Below are 14,151 nucleotides of genomic sequence, written 5' to 3'. Positions count from 1 at the left end.
CGTGGAACAAAACAAACAACAAGAAACAGACGAAGATGTCGATATGATAGAGGAATCGATTTCATTTAAAGAGCGAAGGAAATTGGCAGAAATTCGATATGCAGCGTTGATCGCAGATAGAAATATTCCTTTCCAAACTGCGAAAGATATTCTCAATTTTTTCCAAGAGATAGGAAAGGATTCGGACGTATTACAAAAAATGAGTATGAGCCGAAAGAAATGTACAAACATTATTTCAAATGTACTATGCCCAATAGAAACAGATCGTGTAGTTGAAAGCATTCAAAATACCAAATTTTCTATTTTTATAGACAAAACGTCTGATATTTCTAATGAAAAGTGGATGACGTTTCTTGTTCGATTTGTTGATTCTGAAACATTAGATATTCGCACGCAATTAGTAAAATTAATTAATATTGACGCAAAAAGTAGCAGTGCGGACAAAATATTTCATGCATTTCAAAATGAGATGTGGAGATTGCAGATTCCATTTACAAATATTATTGCTTTATCATGTGACAATGCGCCTGTCATGATAGAAAAATATACGTCATTTAAAAGAAAATTAAAAGAAACTTGTAAACATTTACTAACATTTGCGTGTCCATGCCATTTCGCTGCATTGATTGCACATTCTGCATGTGCAAAAATACCAGAGTATGGCGAAGAATTTTTGAAAGAAATTTTAAATTATATTAATAGTAGTCCTAAGCGTTCAGCTATTTATAGAGACTTTAGTGATTGCTTTTTGGAAACAAGTCACAACATTTTAAAATTGTCTCATACGCGATGGCTTTCTCGCCATTCATGTATTGAAAGAATTCTTGAGTCTTGGGATGCTATCAAGCTTTTTCTGACTGATATGGCGTTGGCAGACAAATCAAAGTCTGCAAAAGATTTAATGTCTGTAATGGGAAGTTACGATGTAAAAGCATATTTTTTATTTTTAGAGCATATTTTAGATCATTTTAATTCATTTAATGCATTTTTCCAAGCAACAGAAACAAGAATTCATTTATTGCAACCAAAGTCAGTAAAATTTTTAACAACAATATGCAAATACTTCTTGAAGCCAGAATTATTGAAAACCGTATGTAATAATATTGAATTTTCTCAAAAATAAAATCAAAAATCTTTACAAGAAATAAATTTGGGATCCGAATGCGAGGAATATCTCGATGAATTTATAAAAGAAGGACCTACAGACACGATGTACAATTACAAATGTAACATAATTACAAATATACGAGAAAATTGTTTACAATTTTACGTCACCGCTGCTGAAGAAATTAGTAAAAGATTACCAATTAATGACAAATTTTTGTCCACATTAACAGTTTTAGAAGTAAATGTAGCTTTATCAGATAATGATAAAGAAATATCATTTAACGATGTTTCTTTTATTGCCAAAACTATAGGCGGATTTGACGAAAACGGTTTGCGGGAAGAATGGTTAAAATTATATGAAGATTTTACTGAGACAGACAAAATAAATTTTTCTAATTTAAATTTTGATGATATGTGAAAAAAAATTTTACGAAGTAACAACACTATAAAATATCCTAATATAAAATCTTTGATGAATGCTATTCAAACACTGCCTAATTCTAATGCAGATCCTGAAAGGATGTTTTCAGTTTTATCTGATTTAAAAACCAAAAAACGCAACAAACTTTCGGTCACTAATGTTAACGCTCTTTGTGTTTTAAAATCAGTATTAAAATCGCGTAAGGAAACAGTGCTAAATATGAACATTAATGAGAGGCATTTGTCTTTGATGTCGGCAAAGACACTGTACGCCAGTAGTCCTGGGAAAATAAAAAGGAATACAACGTTACATATTGCAGATGATGGTCCATCACAAGAGTGCAATGAATCTTTGATCTATTTGACTGCATTTGTAAGATGTATTTGACTGCATTGTATGTTACCGTTTCTCCACTAATCTCCACAGTACAGTAACTCTTGCTAATATGCAGTAATTTAAAATAAATAGTTAAAAATTTTCCAGGTGTGTAATCTTTCGATAGAGATAAATGTTAAGAAGCGTGGCTAATCGATTAAGGCGAGTGGCAGGAATATTGAAAATCTTGTGTTTGAAAACTGCTTTTGTAACATTTTTTTTCTTTTTAGTTTTCATTAAGTACCACTGGTACTTAATGTGCATTCGGGTGAATCGTTCGAAAACGTTGAACGAGTACCACCAGTGTGCCACGAAACCACTCGCCGAAAAAGCAAGGGGAGTCAGTGTGATTCAAGAGTAACGTTTTCGAACGTAACCTTAGAATGGCAAAGATATTCACTAGGAAAAATAAAACTGCTTAGCTTTGAAAATTATATACAAATCGCGATATATGAACCTACATACATTTATAAATTTGCATTTGTCGTATAATGTAGCGACTGATATGAGTACATATTTTGTAATTATATAATACTTAGAAGTGCGTGCGCCAAAAAATTCCTGAGATTCCTAGATTGAAATTAAAAAGATTGATCGTGGGACAAGGAGATCGAAACGCGAAGACAATTAGATTTTAGTGTCACTATAGATTGTCCGAATGACACGATCGAAATCAAAATATCCATCAACGCACAACCAACTGTTCGGAAACACTCTACACCCGAAGGTACACGATATCCTCACTACTTCTCCACTGAAAATCACCACACTACACAGAGTGTGAGGTTTCCGAACGTAGCCCAGGTCACACAAATGCCTTAACATATGAAGCTGCACGGGTGTCAAGGCATATCGAGTCGGCGTGTTCCGACTTTACATATTTTTACATCATGACTGGTTATGAACATAACGGTAATGCTGTTTTGGTTATTTCAAAGCAACTGGAGCAATTGATTGATATTATAAATATTAACCTTTATTTGTCAATTGCTCCAGTTGCTTTGGAACAGTCAAAACAGCTTTGCCGCTGTGTTCATAACCATAGTCATGATGTAAAAATATGTAGAGTCGGAACACGCCGACTCGATATGCCTTGACACCCGTGCAACTTCATGGGTGTTTACGATAATTCAAGTTCGAGTTAGTTTCACTAGGACCGAAAAATGAGATAGACATAACCATCTAGAACCTTTATGATTCATGACAACTCGACGCTGTCTTGTATTGCTTGAGTTAAATTCATTGAATTTATTGAGTTTATTGAGCAAATTTTATTGTAATAGAAAAATGTCAACTGCAAATCAGTCTATGAAAGAAACAAATAATGTTGGTATGTTTGTTGGTATACCTCTTTAATAAATTAATAATAATATAATTAATATAATAATAATATAATATAATATAATAACATATAATATAATATAATAATATAATATAATAATAATATAAATATAATATAATTTTATAATAATAATATAATTAATAATAATAATAAATGACATTTTTCTATTACAATAAAATTTGCTCAATAAACTCAACAAATTCAATGAATTTAACTCAAGCAATACAAGACAGCGTCGAGTTGTCATAAATCATAAAGGTTCTAGATGGTTATGTCTATCTTATTTTTCGGTCCTAGTGAAACTAACTCGAACTTGAATTATCGTAAACACCCCATATGTCAAGGCATTTGTATGACCTGGTGTACTGAAGAATATGGATAAAGCCACTAGGGAACTTTTCAAATTTCACCCGGTGGAAGTGTTCTTTTGAGCTATTTTTCTCTATAAGCGAAGAGATCTTTCGCCACGTCGACGGTCCTTCACGACAACGTGTTTTCGGTCTCGCGTGCGCGAGCGACTCCGAACTTAACCGGCCGAAATAAGACGACTGTACTCATGTACTTGAGAAATCACTTTATTAAAAAGAGAATACGTATTATTGCTGGCTCCGAATTACAACTTCGCTTTCGGCAGCCAACACGACTCGATCCGCTCCGAATATTCTTAAACGGCTCGCCAGTGGTTTTTCCCGACTCGACTGGCTTCTTCGACGACTACTTAACGAGTATCTCGCATGGTCTCGCGCGGAAACTATTCCCTTCGTACGCAGGTTCTCGATTCTTCGAGCATGTTCCATTAAGGGGCGGATTTCCGCAAAGGACCCGCTAAATCCGGTCGATTGTTCCTGCGCGATAATCGATTGCGCTCGAGGCGCCAAGCGTTTTTTGAGCTGCCAGAAGGTGGCGCTCTCCCGCGTTCGATTCTGGAAGTTATCTTACAATACAATGTATTGTAAAGTCCATCACACACAAAATGACATAACTACATATGCATAGCATAAGACCGTCTCGACCAATGAACATCTAGCATAAAGGCGCCATATTGATTTAGCATTTATTGATAGCATGCTCATTGGTCGAGACGGTCTTATGCTATGCATATGCAGTTATGTCATTTTGTGTGTGATGGCCTTCAAACGGGCCTATGTCGATATACCGGCAAGTTGCCGGGTGAATCGTCAAAAAATATGTGCTTGTTGTTTTAAAACATGGTTTGCTTTGCATAATTCTGGCTGTGCTCCGAAATTCACTACCAGTACTAAAAATCTATAGTTTACGTTACGTATATTGTAGATTTTCAGTATTGGCTGTGAATTTCTGAACGTAACCTGTATCGTTACAGTTGTCCATCGTAGCAGGCGTAAAACTGATAAAACTCTCTCAATGCCCATAATTTTTATCATCGAGGAGAGGAATGCGGCTCAAATGATAATAAAATAATACATAAACGTCGCAACGATGAACTACGTATCGTGACGTTTGATAAAAGGTTATTCCGATTATTAGAGAGGGTTATAATTCATCGCATTTAAACATCCTGTGCAATTTTGTGTCACGATGTTTAAACGATCCGAGAAAGTGATGATAGACAATGATTATCATGTGCCCGCGAAACGAGCAAAGTTTGACACTGCCGGGAAAGATCAGCAAGGCAGGATATGGGAGGAAGAAATCCCCAAGAGCAGAAACACATGTGATGATGTCTGGGGCGATGATTTCGCCGAGGAAGACATCGAAGAAATGGATCTAATTGCGTCTCAAGCGTGCTTACAGGTATGCTACGTTAAGGTATTATCTAGTTCAAAAGTATGTGTAATATAAAGTTTAACAATAATTTTATATTTTATTTTCAAGGATGGCAATATGTTAGGCAATTCAAAACCTGAATCTGAAACTGGTTTGTATTCGATAAAATCAAATTTTTCAGAGAAACCAGTTACTTCTACCTATAACAAAATGTTACAATTAAAGTTTCCACTATCTACCGAAAGTTCTAATTTATGTATGATGAGAAAAGATATGCAAGGCACAAGTCGGGATAGTCAGAATATAACAGAAATTAATTATTCCCAGTTCAGAAATAAGTTAATGGATGGAAAAGATCACAACTCAACTTTTCAGAAAACAAATAATATCATTGTTCCAGGTAATATTAATACAGAAGTAAAAAAATAAATGTAAAAACATTCTGTTTATTTCTGTCTCATTCATTATTTCTTTGCATACACACTTGTAGACGTTAAGGAATTGGAAAAATTAAAGAAGGAAAATAAAAAACTATTGGATGACTTTATAATGAAAGATGGTGAAACTGTATTTTTACGGCAGCAACTGCAGCAAAATCAATTGCGAGCTGAAAATGAGAAATTAGAAAAGGTGCGTCTTGATGAGGAGCAAGCTAATTGTCATAGATCAGAGATCAACAAAATTTGCAAAGAAAAAGAACAATTGAAGACACAATTAGGATTACAAGTGAGTATATATTTTTTATTTATTTATATTATTACAAATAATAACATCATCTATTAACACATGTACAGTCTTTAGAAATAAAAAATCTACTGGAACGTTGTAAATTATTAGAATCTGGAAATGTTAAATTAAAAGAACCACAAGCATTATATATGAACAATTCTCTTAATAAAAGCAGATGTAGTCCAACAAATCGGTAAGTTAATGCTCTTAAACATTATTATGTAAAACTAAATTTAAATTTTTGAAGACATAATGAAAAATATATACATAACATATATACATAACATTAATACTTATTTTTAATAGGCCAATAAATATAAAGAAGAACTCAATGAAAGAAGTATGTGTACAAACTAGTAATACATATAAGAAAAATGATTATCAACTTAAAACATGTAACATTTGTGAGTATACTGAAAAACATTTTTAATATAATTCTATCCTTTTATAATGTTTTAAATATTTTTTAGATTTTCCTCTTGCCAGAATTTCGGAGTTAATGTTTAGAGGATCATTGCCAGAAAAACCTCTTATTAATATTAAGGTCATAGAAAAAACTGGAAAAAGAAATTTGCCTATTTTGCAAGAAGAAGAAACGTTCAGGATTTTTGGTAAGTGTTATTTAAAATTATTCTATACACAATTTTATTACAAATATATGTTAGCACAGTTGTGCTTTCTATATATTGCAGAAAATCCTGACTTGGTAAAACCAGTGGTTACAATGATAGACGATAAAAGATTGACAACAGAATTTGTTTTACTTGAGATTGCAGCTATGGAAAGAAAAATTGATTCAGAAATTGAATCAGAAAGATGTATACCGATAATTAATAAGGTATATAAATAAATGTCCATATTAGAAGCTACTAAAGTACAACATTAGAATGCGTTTATATGGAATTAATTATAAGAATAAAATATATATTTATATATTTATATTTTTTTAGTTAATCTTAACCGCGAGAGAGCTAATGCTGAATGTCAACATTGTTCTGCAAACCATTTTTCAAGCTATGACAAATGATGATATTCGAGACATGAACGATTTATATTTTTCTACGGTTTATAAGGTTCATAATATCTGTATTAAATCTGAATGCGAAGCAGATGCTTGGCACGAAGGAGAACGCGGTATCGAGGCGAGAAGATTGCTTGGTACACTTTCGCAAATTAGTTTGGAATCATCATATCTAAGTAATTATTTGACCGGAAAGTCTCAATTACTAACACGTAATGACGAATGTTACAATCATTACTTGCAACAAATGACGCGTTATAACGCGTGGCCGAAGAAAGGTCATCAATTTGAAATGCTCGAAATCATCTTGGAATGTGTCACTTTAATAGGCCGCGTTGTAAGTAAACGCTATTCTAATTTTTACGATTTTTCAAATTTTTTATAGTTAATAAATATTATTATTTGCAGAGAAGAGCTCATCAATTTACAGGTCTTATAAGTGCAATTGTAAAAATATTATGCAGTGTACAACGGAAAGTGGGCTACTGTGAGAAAGGGTATAACAATATTATCTTTATGATCATTTGAATGTTTGTAGATTTTATATAAATGCGATGTTATTGCAGATTAGAATATATTTCTTCTATATTCAAAGAACTCGTATTCTCAAGACCACTGTCACTATGTTACGTTTCATTAGCACAATTTATTATGGTCTTTAGTAAATGCAGCACGTTTATGTCTAAACTCTGCAGAAGTTCACGTAAGTATATTGGTTCTAGTGAAAAGTTTGCATTTTTCAATATTCTCATTATTTTAACAGAGTCAATGGCGATAAAGATGTGGAAAGGCGCTTTATACTTTACACCAGGTATTATGACACTCGGAAGTAATAATTTCCGAATTTATTTTTTATCATTCTCTCTCGCTCTCGCTCTCTCCTTTTCTTTTTTGAAACATGTCTAATGACATACATATTGGATATTTCAGATGCTTGTGTTTTACAAATTCTTATGACGCAAATGGAATTCTTTCATCCAGACTTTCTCACTACAGTAAACCTGACAGATGCATTAATATCATCCATATGGAATGCCTTACAAGCAAATAATAATTTATTGAAAATTGAGAACTGGAAATCATGTAATTGTTATGTGAAATTATTACGATTTACAATTATTATGTTGAGGAAATGTTCTGAAACAAAATTAGATATAATCGACACCCGGTGGCAGGATCCACTTCAGACTACCAAAAAATATTATATCTTAAAAAGAATTAATTATAAAAATCACACGTGTCGAACGAAATGTACTCGGCAAGATGCAGAGGAGCATTCAACGTATCCGGAAAGCTTGGATCGAAATTTTTGGTCCGATATAAAAAGGATTCAGCATAAAATATTGAAGCAAGGCATCAGATTTTTATGCCATCTCGCAGTTTGTGATTCTGATTTTGTTATGCGGTTATCCGACATTGAAGATTCGTTCCACTTATTTATACGAAACATTGCTTTCTTTGATGATTTAATACTTCATGAAAACGAGAGTAAGTATCAATGTATTTAACTGAGGATCTAGGGAATTTTATATATCCATACTTTATGTGCAGATTATGAAGTATAATATTACTGTTTTAGGGGAAGCATTAGATCGTATAAAAAATACATTTATTCTCGATAAAGGCGCACAAAGCGAAACTGAAACTCATCAAAATCTAACTAATTTCAATCAATTGTGTATGATGCATTTTCAAAAAAAAGTTACTCCTGTGACCAAAAGAAATCAGAATGCTGGATCAATTGATAATAGAACATATATGGCTATGAAAGCGCTGTATCACTCTAAAACAGAATATTACAAGAATTAAATATGCTAGATTGCTCGAAATGGTATCTTAATGTTTAAGTAACATAAACTTTAGTAGTTATAAATAGTATTTTATAATATGAAAAAGATAACAAAAAGTGGCGTTGCGAAAGAAATATTTACAATATAACAATGTAGTCAAAATTAGAGAGAAATTAGATGCGCAATTAAGAAATCTACATATTATCCATGAATAAGTAGATATTTCACAGATGTACTCACATTTTAGTGCCAATAAAACATTTTTTTGTTGGATACAACACGTAAATTAAATATTTGTTTGTTCAAATTGTAATAAAGCCCCGCCTGTATTATAATTTTTTGACGTTGCGTAAAAGTGTCCTACGTAAAAAAATTATCATCTATTGAAAAATTCTTATTACTATATTTCTTATTATTGGAATTACTTATTACACAACCCAATATATCCCGCTTTATTGAAAAAAATATTACAAAATGAAAAATTCTTATCATGTAGGATACATTAAGTATTTAAATTTAGCAGCTAAATTTTGATATTAAGTAAACATGATTTGACAAATGTAATACGAATTAATTTTAAAGTTGCACGAATTTTGATTTTTTAAATTTGATTATTATTAGTGAGACTACATTTAATTTTTAATAAAATGATAAAAATACGATATTAGATGTAATGAGATATAAATAGTTATAAACATTTACCCCAAGCAAAACTGCATTACAAGTATAAAAAGTAATATTAATTTATCATTATAGTGCATATTTATTATTAAATATGCACTATAATGATAAATTAATATTACTTTTATATTATTATTATATTATATTATTTATATTTAATAATAAATATGCATTTTCGATTTTCAACGTTTATCTGATGAAAACTTGAATGGCACTAATATTCTTACACTCGGTTTTTTGATAACAGATTAATGTATACACATATGCTATTTATATATTTATAATATATTTTACAAATAAATCATTTATGATCATTTATTATTACCATTTATATATATTTCATTATACATATATATTTCACATATCATATACTATTATCATTTATTATGATATAATAAAATTGTAAAATTGCAGTTATTAAACATTTCATGCACTGGTTCATCATTCATTGCTTTATTACCAAAGAGTACACTTCTTATCCGGATTCATTCCTTTTCCTGCTGGGCAATTATAAGCCTTAGAGAATTCAGGGAAATTCGATAAACTGCCGCGTATTCTCGTTTCCCCTCTGGGATGCTCATCAAGAATGAGTACTTGCAATCGTTGCGGCGTAAAATTTTCGCAGAACGCCTGAAAAAAAATTAAATCAATATTAATTTCATTTCTCTAATTCCACTTTTGTCAACTGTTCATCGAACAAATATTTTTTGTTCTAACATCTTCGTGCATGTAACGATGCATTCTACTTACCTGTGCAAAACTCGTAAAGAAAATTTGATCGTCGCTGTACTCTTCTAGTCCCTTCAGTCGCAGCTCGGGTTCGTTCAGTTTCGCTTTTCTGTCCTTATACGCATAATATGCAACTACAACGCCAGCGGAATCACCAATGTTCTCTCCTAATGTCAATCGTCCATTTACCTATGAAATTTCTATATTCTTACATCTGAAGAAAATCGGTGTAGAAAAGAGTATAAAATCCATAAATAGCAGAGAGAATAAAAAAAATGTTCTTTAAACATTGAAACGCATTGAAAACATTTAAAAGATTATGAAACGTTGAAAAGCATCGAAAATATTAGGATGTTTTTTAGACGTTCGATAAGATCAAATTTCTTCATGTGTGATTACTTACGTAAATTTTCGACTCTTCCAAGCTTGGTACTAGATAACCGTTATATTGATCGACGAAACATTGTGTTAATTGTTCGTATTTATCGATAGTTTCCTGCGTCCACCATTGTATGGAATTGCCGTTTTTATCATACTTACGACCTATAAAAAAATTATATGTTGCGAAAAAGTTATATGTATTATATGTCACAAGATTTTAAACTATTCGTGAAAAACTATTTACCAAGGTTATCAAAGCCATGATTTATTTCATGTCCAATGACGGTTCCCAGCGCTCCGTAGTTCATGAATCTGATAAGAAGTTGATAAATTAAAAGAAGAATACAAGTTATAGACAAAATAATAAATTGAAAAGATTGTGAAAGAAATATCGTTTTCTATTAAATTGTCAAAAGAATATATTTTTTTCTAAGTACGTTGTACGTACTTAGAAATTATATTATATATTATTAAACATTATTGTATTTTATATATATATATATTATAAATTATAAATACTCACTCAGGACGATGTTTACTGTATACGGGATCTTGTGATATTGCAGCAGTAATAACTAAAAACAAAAGGTAATAAAACAAATTAATAAGATTTAAGTTATTAAATTACCATAAAAAAATACATCTAAGAATTCTCAAAAATTACCAATTTCGTTGCCAGATGGATTATGATAAGCATTTACTATTGTTGGTTCCATAAGCCATCTGTTATATAAAAAATAGTCATGTATATATGCTTTTAGATATTTGGATATTTCGCACGTCCTTTTTCAATGATTTCACGAGTTTATCGTGATATAAAATATTAAATAAAATAGAAAAAATTATGAGTCTTTCTCTCTTACTCGTTTTTGTCGACGGGTTGTCTCAGCTTGCGTAACATTCTTTTTGCCTCGAATTTAAACAGATTTGTTACACTTTCAAGATATTCCGAAGTGATAGTTAACTAAAACACACGTGTATGTACGATAGTTATCGTTATGTCTTTCAACATACTCTCTTCTTTAATAAATACCTATTTCTATACAATGAACAAAAATATATTTATACTTATTTATTTTATAAAAATTTTTTCATGAAAAAAATATATATATATTGTTAAAACTCTATCTATTTTTTTTTCAATGTACTAATACAGATAAAAACAATATATATTTTATAAACATACTTTCTAGAAAAATTATCTTTTTCATATAAAATTATCTCTCTAAAATTAAAAAAAATAATAAAAAACATATGACTATTTCTCTTTTTATCCATTGTATATTATTTACGAAACATTACTATCTATATACTTACACCATTATAATATTTGTCAATAGCTTTGTTGCTATACCAATCAGGTGTGAGAACTTGTTTTCTCATAAGGGCTAATTTCTCAAGAGATGCCTTCTTCGTAGGCTGGTCCATCCAAGTAGATTCTTTGATTTGTTCACGGACAACATTTGCAATATTCGTGATCATATTACTGATCTAAAGTTAAATGATTTATATAACTTGTCAGCATGAATGTTATTTGATGAGTTTTATTCGTCCTTGCTTTTATATATGCATTGATAACTTACATCTTCTTTATTTTCGTGCTGTACGTATCGCTTGGCGTATTCGTACGAAATAGCCGAGTCTAAGTTGGTTTTCTTCACGCAACTCTTCCACCTTAATGAATTCCATTTAGTTAATATTAGTTTTACCTATGCTGCTCTAAACTAAAGAATTAGATGCTATAATAGCACGAATTGTATACTGGTATTTTGAAAAAGTTGGAAAACAAACAATTCTATGACAAATATATATTAAGAGTCAGATTTATCCATAGACAAATAATTAAATGTAATATTTATGATTTATAGTTGTAAGAGTGATCATATCTTTGAACAAATACTACTAATTTTGAACTTTATACTGTGCATCGAATTGTTCAAATACATGGTTATAATTATCGACTAGTACATACCTCGAATTGTCTGCCTCCTTGCCTTGGAATTGTGTGGCAAGTGCGATAGCAATTGTTTCCGTACGTTCGGTGTAAGGTAACAGATTTCTGACAAGATTCCATTGCATATAGTTAACTGTAATTGTAATTTATAGATTGTATTTGTAGGTAGATAAATCTCCGTGATGTTGGAAATCTTTCTCTAAGAATTTTTGTTGTCATTTTGCAACCTTTCCATTAAACATTCTGAACATCTTACCGATAGTACGAGAGGATGTTTGTTCCAGCAGCGATACCAAACTGGTAAGATATTTGTACGCGTGAACGACAAGTTTTTCAGACGGGTCGATCTTGATTCCTAGTGGCGCAAACAATTTTTGAATGCGTTCGAACCAGTTTATCTATAATGTAAATATACAGAAATTAAATGACATAAATAATTTATATGTAATTTATAATATACGTATTAGAATATTAAATTTTGAAGCTAACCTTACCCCTTTTCGGATGTTGCGTGTCATATGCCTGTTGTAATTCTTCGATTGTTAACGGGTTATAGACTTTATCAATATCTCTACTGTCTTCGTTGCTCAATGTTAGCTGCAAAAATTGAAATAAGCAAAATAAAATTAAAAATTCACACAATTGGCTAATGTATCTATATTAAATTGATTTAAATAGCTTTCACTTCAATTAAACAAAAAAAAATTTATCTAACAAATCGTGAAAAACATTTTCAATAAAACTAAAATATTGAATGTATTGATGAATAAAAAAAGAAAGTTTCAACAACAAAATAATTGCTGCTTTGAAATAAGATAAATCTAATGATTAAAAAGTATGAATAATAACAACCTTAGCCAATTCAATCTCGAAATTGACCACGTTCAATGCATCTTGTGCAATGGTCGTATCTTGGACGTATGCGCCCCTGTCTTCCACAAAGATCTTTGCGACTTTCTCGATGTAGGACTTGTACAACATTTTTTGCTCAGGGTCCTCACCGAGACTAATCACGATATCACGCGGTGCAAAGAAAGCAGGTTCCGCGATCTGTAAAATGCACAAAAATGTATGCTACAAAGTTATCCGTTTTTCTTCTATTCACCCATTCAAACTATGGATAATTATAATTATTCTTGTAAATAAGAAATTCTAATATAATATAACAGTAGCAACGTATTGTATATTTCTTAATAATAATAATATATTTACATAAGTATATGCAAGGTGTTTAAGAGCGCCTTCTCATTGGAATTTTTTCCGAATTGATTTGGAATTAATAAAAACAAATGGTGCTTATTTCCTCTAGATTGATTCCTTAGAATTAAAAAACAAATTTTTTTACTCCCTTTGGGAGGTTTTTGGGGGGCATGCTTGTTTGTCAAAATTTTTTTATTGTAAGGGAATGAGCATTTATTATTCATCTCTTTAGAACTTTTTCCCAGTTTTCAGTTTTACTCATTAATAATTGTGCGCGCAAAATTTCACGAGTCTTCCCGCAAGCCTTAAAAGAATTTAATCCCCCATAACTTGAAAGTTTCAAAAAAAGTCTTATTTTTCTGTCTTCTTTTCGAATCTAAAGTCAAAACACATCTACCATTAAAAAATTTCGAAAAACAGATATGCCACCCCAAAAATTCCCAAAGGAGAATTGAGAAAAAGGCTCGGAAATATTTTTTTTAACTCCAGTTAGTCGATTTAGAGAGGCAAGGGGGGGGGGGGAGAAGAGGGTAGATATCATTCGTTTTTATCAATTTCAAATTAGTTCGGAGAAAATCGTCTTTAGACAACGCTCCTAAATATTCCTGTAATAATCTAAATAATATTCTAACTATAAACAATAATATTCTAACTATAAATTTATATTGTATATTT

At 31.1% G+C, this 14,151-nt stretch overlaps 2 protein-coding genes across 3 annotated transcripts; one reads left to right on the top strand and one right to left on the bottom strand.

Annotated features, from left to right (window-relative positions):
* The first annotated feature begins 4,336 nt into the window (after positions 1 to 4,336).
* On the top strand, positions 4,337 to 8,822 carry LOC105669149 (uncharacterized). 2 transcript variants are annotated; one of them, XM_012361939.2, is made up of 14 exons: positions 4,337 to 4,456; positions 4,588 to 5,018; positions 5,100 to 5,391; positions 5,482 to 5,717; positions 5,786 to 5,913; positions 6,027 to 6,124; positions 6,191 to 6,331; positions 6,413 to 6,558; positions 6,671 to 7,078; positions 7,150 to 7,238; positions 7,308 to 7,444; positions 7,505 to 7,552; positions 7,672 to 8,229; positions 8,321 to 8,822. In XM_012361939.2, exons 2-14 carry the CDS (start codon positions 4,803 to 4,805, stop codon positions 8,548 to 8,550), a joined length of 2,727 nt encoding a protein of 908 aa, XP_012217362.1. In that variant the 5' UTR covers positions 4,337 to 4,456; positions 4,588 to 4,802; the 3' UTR covers positions 8,551 to 8,822. The 2 variants fall into 2 exon arrangements, with proteins under 2 accessions (XP_012217362.1, XP_012217360.1); XM_012361937.2 differs by having other exon boundaries at positions 4,352 to 4,500.
* A 527-nt stretch (positions 8,823 to 9,349) lies between these two features.
* LOC105669146 (neprilysin-1-like) lies at positions 9,350 to 14,111 on the bottom strand. The gene is made up of 13 exons (XM_067348010.1): positions 13,129 to 14,111; positions 12,771 to 12,873; positions 12,533 to 12,674; positions 12,295 to 12,409; positions 11,906 to 11,996; positions 11,640 to 11,813; positions 11,186 to 11,286; positions 10,987 to 11,045; positions 10,846 to 10,897; positions 10,567 to 10,634; positions 10,345 to 10,484; positions 9,963 to 10,130; positions 9,350 to 9,842 (listed from the first exon to the last, which is right to left on the bottom strand). The coding sequence occupies exons 2-13, from the start codon at positions 12,792 to 12,794 to the stop codon at positions 9,669 to 9,671; spliced, it is 1,308 nt and encodes a 435-aa protein (XP_067204111.1). The 5' UTR covers positions 12,795 to 12,873; positions 13,129 to 14,111; the 3' UTR covers positions 9,350 to 9,668.
* Positions 14,112 to 14,151: the final 40 nt, after the last annotated feature.

Source organism: Linepithema humile, chromosome 1 (assembly GCF_040581485.1).
Source record: "Linepithema humile isolate Giens D197 chromosome 1, Lhum_UNIL_v1.0, whole genome shotgun sequence".
Lineage (NCBI taxonomy): Eukaryota > Metazoa > Arthropoda > Insecta > Hymenoptera > Formicidae > Linepithema > Linepithema humile.
The sequence above is the reverse complement of the archived record's forward strand: the minus strand, read 5'-3'. Positions and strand labels throughout refer to the sequence as shown.

Bases quoted from the DNA above. Each gene is read 5' to 3' on its own strand.
- LOC105669149 (XM_012361939.2), top strand. From the start codon at position 4,803: ATGTTTAAACGATCCGAGAAAGTGATGATAGACAATGATTATCATGTG. The intron at 5,019-5,099 runs GTATGCTACGTT...TTTATTTTCAAG, and splicing joins CGTCTCAAGCGTGCTTACAG to GATGGCAATATGTTAGGCAA. The intron at 5,392-5,481 runs GTAATATTAATA...ACACACTTGTAG, and splicing joins AAATAATATCATTGTTCCAG to ACGTTAAGGAATTGGAAAAA.
- LOC105669146 (XM_067348010.1), bottom strand. From the start codon at position 12,794: ATGACACGCAACATCCGAAAAGGG. The intron at 12,675-12,770 runs GTAAGGTTAGCT...TTTACATTATAG, and splicing joins CACGCAACATCCGAAAAGGG to ATAAACTGGTTCGAACGCAT. The intron at 9,843-9,962 runs GTAAGTAGAATG...ATTTTTTTTCAG, and splicing joins TCTTTACGAGTTTTGCACAG to GCGTTCTGCGAAAATTTTAC.